Below are 12,151 nucleotides of genomic sequence, written 5' to 3' on the forward strand. Positions count from 1 at the left end.
TAAAAGCTACCTTATAAATCTTGGTAGCAAATAATAGAATTTGATTTTTCCATTTCAAATCCCTCAATTTTTCCTGCTTTTCAGTATTATGATGGAGGACACAAGTATCATTATTTTTTATCTTTGATTCCAAAGTTTTACTTTTTAAAAATTTGCCTCAAGATTGCTAGAAATTTCACACTTTGTTTTACAGTTAAAATTTTATCTTTGTTTCAAAAAAACTTTTACTTGAACTTAACTTTTTTCTATGAAATGTAAATTATATTTAGAGTGTTTTGACTTTGTTTATTTTATATAGCAGCATCCCGACAAAACATTCGTAGAGTCTCTCTGGAAGAAGCCATGGAGTTACTTGGAACAGGATTTCTGCGTGGGAGTTCAGGATTTCTTCGAGCCAGTGGAGATATGTTGAAAGGAACCAGTTCAGTCAGTAGAGATGTTCGAGTTGGTGTTACTCAGGTTTGGATCACAAATTAAATATCTGACCACAGTTCTCATTGGCTTAAATCAAAAGCCTTTTAAGTATAATCTCAGCCCTCATTTTCTGGCATGTTTGGGATAATGTTGAAATGTAAACTTCTTTAGAGTTAGTATGATGACAGGTGCTCACAAGTATGATGATTTGACATGTATCATTTAAGGCTTTTGAAGACTATAAGCAAGAGAGCCTTATTTTCACTTTGATCTTAAGCAAAGCCAACTAAATCTGAAGAGAATTGATTTTGTTGTTATAGTATAGTTACGTAATTCTTTTGTTTCTGAAGGTTCATTTTCTTATTTCTTATGGTTAAACATTTTTCAGTGTGCTTACAAAATTTTAGTTGTCTTAAGGTGTGATTGTATGGGACTATAATAAAATGTAATATTTTTTAAAATTATTCAAAAATACTATATTTCAGGGACACCTAGGTAGCTCAGTCTACCTAGAGAGCCAGGTCTAGTTTCAGATCTGGCCTCAGACACTTCCTAGCTGTGTGATCCTGGGCAAGTCATTTAATCCTCATTGCCTAGTGCTTACTGCTCTCCTGCCTTGGAACCAATACACGCTATTGATTTTAAGATGGGAAGTAAGGTGTTTTTTTTTTAATATGTTGCCATTTTCTTTTGTTTCATTTTGAAAATAACAGCATATATAAAGTAATGATCAAAAGTAATGATCAAATCTTCAAGAAAAACAATATCCCCAGAGAACTTATTTAAGGAAGAGGTTTCCAAAAATGACTAGTATAAAAAAGAAAAAGCATCTAAAACTTATTTTTTAAAATTTACCTGAATGTTACAGAAAACTCAAGAAGACCCTAGAATAACACTTTTCTTCATTGACTTAATTTCTAGTTTCTCATTTAAAATCTCCTATAGTATATATATGCATTCTGTTAAAATTTTGTTATATCAGACTTACTGAAAATTTTGTTGTTTAGTTTTATTTATGTCCTACTCCTTACCTTGTTTTGGGGTTTTCATGGCAAAGATACTGGAGTGCTTGCTATTTCCTTTTGCAGCTTATTTTACAGATGAGGAGCTCAAAGAGGGTTAAGTGACTTGTCCAGGGTCACAGAGCTAATAAATTTCTCAGGCTAAATTTGAACTCATGAAGATAATCAAATCATTTGTACTGGTAAATGAATGCTGTTGAGCACTTGTGAGAAACAGGGATATGTAGAGGAATGACTGTTTTCTGGTGATTAAATATATCATGGCAATTTATAGAGGTAGCTGTGACTCAGTGGTTAAGAGTACTGGGCCTGAAGTCAGGAATACATGAGTTCAAATCCTGCCTCACATACTTCCTAACTGTGTGACTTTATGCAAGTCACTTAATTTCTGTAAACCTAGGAGGCAGCGAAGTGGATTGAGTCCTAGATTTGGAGTTAGGACGACCTGAGTTCAATTCACGCCTCAGACACTTTCTGGTTGTATGACCCTGGGCATTTCATTTAACCTTTGATTGCCTGACAAAAAGGATCTCACTAGAGAAGGAAATGGCAAACCACTTCTGTATCCTTGCTAAGAAAACCCCATGGATAACTCTGCTCCATGGGGTCATGAAGAGTTGGATATAACTGAAGAACCACAAAATTTATCAAGTAGTTCTGTATATTATCTTTTCTTATAGTTTCCTTGGTCTTTGTATCTGTGATGAAGCCAAAGCATTAAAATTTGTAAAAATAAAGAAAAATCTTGATCATTGTAAGCATTTACTTATTTCTCTCTCAAGAGCTGAAAGCTCTTTAGGTTCTGGATTTGTTACATAATAATTTTTAAGCTGTTTCTTACATTTGATTTCAGATTCCAAGTTAAGAATCTCAAATTGCTGGAACTATTGTTTAGTGAGGCCAGAGACAATGTTTTATGTCTTAGCTTCCTGGGTTGGTTCTCTAACATTTCTCACTCTGAAACAAAATAAAACAGACAGACAGGTTAAATGAAATTAGAGTTTAAATCTCCATACATTATAGCCATGGATTTAAATGGAAAAAGACCTGAGATCTATCATTAATTTAGTGCAATGTAGCTGTCACTGAGAAAATATTGCAGTTTTCAAAAAGAAACATTTCTAGTTTTTTTCTTTATAATAACGAGAATATTATTATGTCATTGAAAATGTTTTAATTTTGATAGTCAAACTCTCATTCTTTTTCAGGCATATGTGGTATTTGTTTCAACACTAGGAGGACATTGGTTGGAAAGGAATTTTGCCACCTTACTGTCTCATGTTCTAAGCCTTGTGTCACAGTCTCACCCTAAAGCAATCCAAACTCAGATGGATGCTGTCTGTTGTCGTCGCTGTGTTTCCTTTATCCTTCGAACTACTATAGGAAGCCTTCTTGGAGAAAAAGCTCAAATTGCTGCTGCCAAAGATATTTGTCAGGCCATCTGGAAACTAAAGAAAGTTGCTGGTATGACTCAAATAAAATTACCTTTTTAAAAAACAGTTTAGTACTAAAGTGAATATTGTCTGGCCCAATAACACAGAAAATCTTATGCATGCAAATTCCAATAACATCCAAAACTTTATCATTCCTGCTCAGTTGTTTAAGTAATTACCAATTTTACATATATATATATATATATGTATATATATACATATACACAAGTGTTTGTATACATATGCATATACAAACATATTTAATGCAAACCTCAGAAATAGTTGTCCAATTAAAGAAGATAATATGCTTTTGAGCTCAATTCACAGTATCTCATAATAGTAAGGAACCTCAAAGACCGACTAGTTTAACCTATACCTGACTTAAGAATCTCTTTTAGGATATTGTTTTTGTCTTAGCAGTATTAGCTTCTAAGTTAGTAAAAAAATATATTCACACATACAGATACATATAGCACATACACATGATATTTATGCATTGTGGATGGTGAGATGTTTAAACAGATTAATTATATGTATTGCAACCATTTAGATAAAAGGAAGCTTTTCCTTTAAGCATTCCAGAGTTTCATCCAAGAAGTCAAACTGTCCATGTTCCTTACCCTGTGTTGTAGAATAGCTGTATTTATATAATTAATGCTTGCACTTTTATCAGATGCTGTAATGAGTGAAGGTAATTTGGAAACTCGACCTGGCCCTGCAGATGTTGCTGCCAGCCAGCATGTGCTAGTATGTGCTTTACAAGAACTTGGGAATCTTATATATGGCCTTGGCACAACAGCTGCTCCTTTATTACAGGATTCAAGTGCAGGTAATAAATTTGTTCTATATATCTGAGACTTTTATCTTTTTTCTTTTTCCCCCCCTTTCTTTAATTTTAATTTATTATTTTTTAACCAATTACCTATAATAACGAATTTCCACATAAGTTTTCTGAATTTATATAATCCAAATTGTTTCCCTTTCTCCCTTCCCGCCCCTCATCCTTGGAGCTGGCAAGCAATTCGATTTGGGTCATACGTATGTTATAATGCAAAACATTTCCATATTGCTCATTTTTGTAAGTGAGTAATCATAAAATCAAAACCTAAATAAACAAGTGAAAAATTGTATGGTTTGATCTGCATTCTGACTCCAATAGTTCTTTCTCTGGAGATTGATAGCTTTCTTTGTTATAAGTCCCTCAGAATTGTCCTGGGTCATTGTATTATTGAGAATACCTAAGTGATCAATCCACATTATTGCTGTTACTATATACAATGTTTTCCTGCTTCTGCTTATTTCATTCTGCACCTGTTCATATAGTTCTTTGTAGTTCTTTCTGAAATCATCTTGTTTATCATTTCTTACAGCACAATAGTATTTCATCACCATCATATACCACAATTTGTTCAACCATACCCTAGTTGATGGACATCCCCTCACTTTCAAATTCTTTACTACCACCAAAAGTGCAGCTATAAATATTTTTTTAAAAGTAGGTCCTTTCCCCTTTTTCTGATGAGACCCTTACCTTCTAAAATTTTTATTTCTTATGGACATTAATTAAATGCCTTAAGGACTTCATTTATCTGGTTAAGAATCTTCTGATTTTGAAGATATTGTACTGTTGTTTTAATTATGTATGTATAGCCAATGGATATTTTTATTATTTATTTATTTGTTTTGTTTGTGTATTAAAAACCCTCACCTTCCATCTTATAATCAGTACTATGTATTGGTTCTAAGGCAGAAGAGTGGTAAGGACTAGGCAATAGGGGTTAAGTAACTTGTCCAGGGTCACATAGCTAGGAAGTGTCCGAGGCCAGATTTGAACCTGGAACCTTCCATCTCTAGGCTTGGCTCCCAATCCACTGAGCCACCCATCTGCCCCCCCCCCCCGGATATTTTTTTAAGAGAAACACAATTTAAATTTTATGTTTTAATGTATAGATGTCAGAATTTTTTTCATTTTTTTTAAATTTAAGGGCTTTTAGCTAACTCCTTTTTCTCACAATTTATCTAGGCTCTATTGCCTAATGGATAGTAAACTGTCCTTAGATTAAAAAAGACTTTCTTTAATCTAAGCTCAAGTTCAACCACTGACACCTGCTAATTCTGTAACCCTGAGCAAATCACTTTAACCTCTCAATGCCCCAACAATCATATTAGAGTATAACTTGCAGACTAGTTGTCTATCTGTTAGTAGATAGTTTTCTCATCAGGAATTTTCTAACCCTGTGAAATAATAGGACTAGAATGAAGTTTATATAAATGTATTCCTACAATTAATTCTCTATAATTTCAAACATAATTAGATATAATGTTTCATAAGTCACAAATAATTTAGATATTTAAAAATGTTTTATTTCAACTCTTTTAGTTGCTACTTTTTAATGTTTGACTAAGTTCTTAATGTCATACAGCACTTGCTTCAGCTGCCTTTATGACATTTAGAACAAATTGTCCTCATCCACTTATTCTGTTTGAAAGAAGTCTTCATGTGCTTGGGGTAGCTACTCCCCTAACTCACTGATGGGTTTGTGACCTATTGGTTACCCTTCACCTGGTTTTAGCCATTTACATGGTTTACTGAGGTGTGGCTGCTGCACCTGCTATATAGCTTCTTAGAGCCACTAGTGAGAGTTGGGTGACAGGCAGGCACCAAAGGCAAATGAAAAGCCCTGAAAAGAACTCAGTAAACCCTCACACCAGAGGTACTAGTCCTCCTTGAACATCCATATAACCCTATGAAGGCAGCTGGCACAGCGGTCAGAACAGAAACCCTGACATCATCTACTTCATCCTGGACCATCCCCAGTTATCCGGAATTTTGACTTGCTACTGGACTTGGATGTTTCTGGAAGAGAGAGTGAGACTCACAACTCTGTGCAACTCTGCTGCACTTAAATCCAGTTCACACATAAGTCAAGACATTACCTTGTGATGTCATTTTGCCCTCTTTGAAAATGAAGGATGAACAACTACAACAACTTTTCAATAACTTAATGCTGCCTCCAACCCTAGGACCTTTCCTTATAAAATATAAGTGAAGGTTGTTGGCAAGCACTTATTAAAGACTTTATATGGACAGGACACATTTCCAAGTGCCAGAGATACAGAACCTAGCAAAAAGACAGATTTCCAACCCTCAAGGAGCTTATATTTTAATGGGAGAAAACAACCTATAAAAGAGAGCAAAATTAATCCACCTTTGGCCATACATGAAAATGTATCCCTTAGTCTAGTGAGATGATACAATGGATAGAACACTAGGGCCTAGAGTCAAAGAGACTCGAGTTCAGAACCAACCTCAGATACTCCCTACCTGTGTGACTCTGGCAGATCACTTAACCTCTGTTTGCTTCAGTTTCCTCAGTTGTAAAATGGGGATAATAATAGCACCTACCTCTCAGGATTGTGATATCAAATAAGAATATGTGCAGAGTGCTTAGCACAGTGCCTTTCACCTGGTGGACTCTATATAAATGCTTATTCTCTTTCTTTTCTCCCTTCCCATTCCTTATCCATATTCTACTACATATCTACAAAGATCCTCTGAAATCATGATTTGCTAAATTCAATAGAATTCTGAATTCCTTCATTATTAAATCTTCCTATATATTCTTGTAGTCATTAGGTAAATTTATTTTCTAGTTCTGTTTACTTTACTTGAGCTCATTCAAATTTTACCAAGTTTATCTATATTTTTCATATTCACAATTTCTTGAACACAATAATGTAGTTGAGTTTTCGAGGAATTTCCAAACTATCTTGGTTGCTTGCCTCATTAGAAAAATATTTATTACTTGGCATCTTTTTTTTTTAAACATTATTTTATTTGGTCATTTGGCATCTTCTTGCTGTTACCTGTTGGTGTCTTTTGGGCTATAGGCAGCTCTCTGAGAAGACTTACTTTATAATTGTGTGTGAAATGATTTATTTTAAGTCTTTTATCTCAGTGTCAAACATATATTATTCATGGGGCTAGTAAAAGTATGATTGATACAACAATCATCTAAAAATTAATACAGATATTTTACTTTATAAATAGTAGTCATAGAAATAATAGAGTGAATCCCACTGAGAAATGTTTAACTTCTATTTCTTTTTAATATTATTCAAATAAAAACAACCTGATGAAATAGAGCTGTATTAAATGGTCAGTAAAATGATATGCTAAAGTAAAGGGAAACATTAGGATAGGAAAGGCTTAGAATGCCTTTTTCTGAATATTTATTAAACAATTTTAGTTCCTAGTACCAAAGAGAATAAAAAAAATCTTGTAACACAGTTTAAAGAATGTAACTTTTTTTGTGAGCTGACCTAGTTCAGACCTATCTATAGAATTGTCTTATAAAAAGAAACAGGGTTTAGAATCATATCTCTTGGCTTGACCTTTAGATAACTTAACAACTGCTAAATGAGTTAGAAGAATATAATCTTTATCTATCTGACTAAACATATCCCCTTTTTTTCTTGCTCTAGCTACCTTTCAGACATCTTGAATTAGATGTCCAGAAGATATCTTAAACTCAATATGGACACATTGTCTTTCTCCCTAAAGATTCCCCCACCTTCCCTGTTACTGTTAGAGGGCAATGTCATTCTTCTAGTTCCTCAGGCTCACAACCTAGAAGTCATCCTGTACTCCTCACTATTTCTAACCCTACCATCCAAACTATTGCCAAGGTCTATTGATTTTACCTATTCCCCCCTTCTCTCTTCTGATACTGACACCACCCCGGTGCACCCCTGATCAGCTCATTCCTAGATTACTACAAGCCTGTTAGTGGGGTCTGCCTGCCTCAAGTCTCTCCTTGCTCCAATCCATCCTCTATTCAGCCACCAAAATGATTTTCTTAATGTATAGGCTTGATCACATCACTTGGTAAACTACAGTGGCTTCCTATTAACCTCCAAGATCATACTTCCTAACCAATTTCCTCCTACCTTTCCAGTCTGTTTAAACCTTATTCTCTGGCATAGTTATATAATGACACTGACCTTCTGGCTGTTCCACATACAAGGCACTCCATCTCTTGGCTCTGGACATTTTCTTCAGCTGTTTGTCCCTGTAATGCTTTCCCTCCTCTGCTCCAACTGCTGACCTCCTTGGCTTCCTTTAAGGCCCAAATAAAATCCCACCTTCTACAGCAAGCCATCCTCATCCTCTTTTAATTCCAGTGCCTTTTATCTATTAATTATTTCCTATTTGTTAGTCTAACTTGTTTTGTATATATTTGCATATCATCTTCTCCATTCAGTTTTAAGTTCCTTGAACATAGGGAACTATCTTTTATCTTTTTTTTTTATCTGTAGTGCTTAGCACAGTGTCTGGTACATAGTAGCTGCTTAAATGTTTATTGATTAATTATTAAATCAGCCTTCTCTCTATAAAAATTAATTATTTGTTTATTTTTATTCCAGGGATTCTTGACAATGTCATTTCAATTATTATTCATCCTAGCATTTCAGTTCGATTAGCAGCAGGCTGGTGTTTACACTGCATTGCTGTAGCATTGCCTTCCTACCTGACCCCACTTTTGGACCGTTGCCTTGAACGACTAACTATGCTCAAATCCTCATCTGAAGCTGTGACTGGCTTTAGTTTTGCTGTAGCAGCTCTGCTAGGAGCCGTAAAGCATTGTCCTCTAGGAATTCCACATGGAAAAGGAAAGGTAATTATTGTATTAATGTGCAACTTTCCACATGCAGTGGTGCAGTTTTAAGTTCTTACTAATCATCTGTAAAATAAGAAGGTTGGACCAGATGACCTACCTCTAAATCTGATTCTATGATCCATGTTTTGTTGGAAGCTTAAGCTACCAATGTTACACTGAAGATTATTCTGAGAAAGATTTTAAAAATTCTTAAAGCTAAATATTACTTTTATAATTATAAATATGATTATTTTCAAATAAATACTTTTTTGTATGATTCGTTACAAATTTAAGGAGTATCATCTTCCTAGATTTTTGAGCAATACTATCTATATCCCACAGTAGAGTTGTTCTTTGAATACTTCATTTTGTTAGGTAATATCTAAGTATCAAGAAGCTTTGCTTAAAGTTGCATTTGACCTAAAAGTGGTTCCCAGGAAATGATGTTCTTGTAATTTATTCAAACAGATAAATGCCATTGTTAATAGAACACCTATTCAATATATTGATGTTTTAATAAGAGGCATTTAAAAATATTGCAAAATTTCATCTTTAAGAGCTGAAGAAAAGGAAGGAAGTAGGGTTGATAAACATCAAAGAATTTTTAGAGAAACTTTGAACTGGCTAATTACAGCAGGAAGAAACCACTGTTTAGAGATGAAAACCCTTAAAATTTAGACTACTCCCCTTCCTTTCCCATCAAGCACTATTGTAGTATTATTGAGCATGAATGGGGAATAACTTTATCATTTTATTCTTAGTAAAGTAAACTTTGCCAAGGGTTTGAATTTTCCTTTTTCAACATCTGGTTAGGATTACTTCTACAAAACTCATAAACCCAGTCAACATTTTTGCCCCTACAATATTATTTTTTATATTGGTTTCCTGGAAGAATAATCAATATGACCTGGTATAGATAGGCTAAAATGAATTAATTCTAGCTCTTGCCAGTTTTTAGAAATGTAAGGCAAAATTGACGTAATTTCCCATTGTTAAACCTGCCACCTGGGATTCATTTAACAGACCTAAAGTACTTCTTTTTTTTTTCCTTAGACAAAAGCGTCATGAATTTGCAGTTCTAATTTAGCTTTAAGTGACTTTTAAAAATAAATAATCTGAGGCTGATTTTTATCTATTACTTGTATCCTTTCTCCTCTCCAAAAAATGCAGTATCACAACTGAAGAAATCTACTAATCTGAATATAAAATTCTTCCTTTCAATTCCTGCTTTTTAGATATGATCAGGGATAGAATGTTATATATGAATTATGACTCTGAAATTATAAGACTTGTCAGCTGGTCTCATTATTTTAGTTGCACCTCAGTAAGTAGCCCCTTAGTCTTTTCATTGATACTTCTCTGATTCACCAAAGAAAACAATACGGAAGTATGTTTACTTTACATGGAGGTTTATTAGACATCCTTGTACCTTTAGTGTTAACTAAGCTCAGTGTGTGATTTTTGGCTTCATTACAGCAATAACACTCAAAGTCTAAAATAAAATTAAATACTTCTAATTTTCTAGAAAATATTTGCTTTTCTGTTTTTGTTGTTTTGATTTCTTATAAAACTTTAAACTCATTTGTATCTAACATCTTTTTTACACTGATTAAATCATAGATCCAGACCCTCCCCCCAAAAGCAAATCTTGGTGGAATATTCTGTTTACATGAAGATAAAACACTCTGTACCACCTAAATCTATCATAGCTCTTGTCTAGGGGTGCTTAATTATTGGAAATAGCAAAGGATCTCATTCTAGTAGCCTTAACTAAAAAAAATTATTCAGAAAGGTTTCCAAGTTTCTAGTATATTACACACATTACATTAATTTTGTAGAAGTACAGTATTTTGTTAGGCATGTGGAACAAAGTAATGGTTTGAGAGTTAGTATATTTGATTTTCAGTTAAATGCCTGCTTTCATGTGATTTTTAAATGTAAAAATTTTGCTAGAAAAATTTGGCTTGCTTAATTTAATCAGGAGGATGTTCAGGGAGTTCAGAACATCACTAATGAAATTGAACATAAGGAGATTAGATTTAGGAGAGAAGCCATTTTAAAGTTGGTGTAGCATCATCCATCTTACAACAGTTTTCAATCAGGTTCCCCTCACTGTATTGCCATAACTGAGTTACAAAATAGCTCACAGCTTTGTTATACTATGCCTAGCATTTCAGTAATTAAATTCATAACCTACTAATGTAGTTATGATTATGTTGATATATATGGTCTTACAACATAGAACACAAGGATAGCTCCCTAGCAACATTCCTATATATTATATAAATTAAATAATATTTTGAAATTTTGTTTAAAAAGTAATGTTTATTGTTCAACTTATGTACTTTTGGGGGGTCTTTTTCCTTCTAATTATAGATAATTGTGATGTTAGCAGAGGACTTGTTATGTTCTGCTGCTCAGAATAGTCGCCTTTCACTTCAGCGAACACAAGCTGGATGGTTGTTGATGGCTGCCTTAATGACATTAGGTAATTGGCTTTTGGAAATTTTATACATTTCTGAGTGTATCATGTTTTCTGAGTCAAAAGGATTTTATAGATTGTATAATAATGTGACAGACTAATTTTATTTATGAATTTATAACAAAAACAATATAAACATGTCTTCAGAAGTATTTATTACAAAATATAATTTAACAAAATAATGATCTATCTCTTGGAAGCTAGGTGGCACAGTAGATAGAGTGCAGGACCTGGAATCAGGAAGATTCCTCTTTCTAAGTTCAAATCAGACACTTAGTAGCTTTGGGACACTAGTTAAGTCACTTAACTCTGCTTCAGTTTCCTCATCTATAAAATGAGCTAGCAATGGAAATAGCAAACCACTGCAATATCTGCCAGGAAAGCCCCAAATGGGGTCATGAAGAGTTGGACAGAGCTGAAAACGACCAAACAATAAATACTCTCTCTTCCTTTCCTTTGGATTTTTATCAATTCAGATCTTTGTTCTTTTATGCTTTTCATCTAAAATCATATGCATATAAATTATAGCAAATGCATTTAGTTCAGATTCTGCTATAATTTTTATGTTTTAACATGGAATTGAACCTGTATTTTCAAAGAATATGCCCCATGAAAATTCTAATGTTAGTATGTACTACCTAGCAAGAAAGACTTCTAATAATACCAGCAATGAACTGGTTTAACTATGAATTTTATTTAAGAACAAGAGAAAGGGTCATCTCTAGAAGGCTAGCCTCTGGGTGATGAATTTTTTTGGCCACTACCACTATAGAAGACTGTCAGCCAAGGTATGGGGAGGGAATTGCATAAGTAGAGGGATCATTCATGCCACTGAAATCACAGATCCTTGAAAAGTTAAAATAACGATACTATAGTATTTTTATTATTGTGGTTGATATTTTCATTGATAAACCACTTTGGAAATTACTTTTTAAAACAAATACCAAAACCCAAGTGGCAAATGAAAGTTATTCTTCTGAATTTTTCACTTAGGAGGCTGCTTTTATTCCAGAGATGATGACTAGGCAAGAAACATTTTTGGAACTCAGCTAAAATGTCTTCAGAGTCAGATTATGGGTCATAAAAAAATAATCACATTATTTTTTGGTTTGGGATCTTTTTTTTTTTGCCAAAAATTGT

The 12,151-nt window shown here is 33.7% G+C and overlaps 1 protein-coding gene across 16 annotated transcripts in view; it reads left to right on the forward strand.

Moving 5' to 3' along the window:
- The window catches only part of HEATR5A (HEAT repeat containing 5A), a 186,207-nt gene that overhangs the window by 53,881 nt on the left and 120,175 nt on the right, over positions 1–12,151 (forward strand). For 10 of the 16 annotated variants that reach the window (XM_016427533.2, XM_056810410.1, XM_056810413.1 and 7 more), the window contains exons 7-11: positions 299–459; positions 2,645–2,900; positions 3,543–3,698; positions 8,297–8,547; positions 10,906–11,017. In XM_016427533.2, coding sequence (XP_016283019.2) covers positions 299–459; positions 2,645–2,900; positions 3,543–3,698; positions 8,297–8,547; positions 10,906–11,017 — 936 coding nt within the window. The remainder of the gene's footprint in view (positions 1–298; positions 460–2,644; positions 2,901–3,542; positions 3,699–8,296; positions 8,548–10,905; positions 11,018–12,151) is intronic. The other 6 variants (XM_056810409.1, XM_056810414.1, XM_056810416.1 and 3 more) reach the window with 1 other exon arrangement.

This window comes from Monodelphis domestica, chromosome 1, assembly GCF_027887165.1.
Source record: "Monodelphis domestica isolate mMonDom1 chromosome 1, mMonDom1.pri, whole genome shotgun sequence".
Classification (NCBI taxonomy): Eukaryota; Metazoa; Chordata; class Mammalia; order Didelphimorphia; family Didelphidae; genus Monodelphis; species Monodelphis domestica.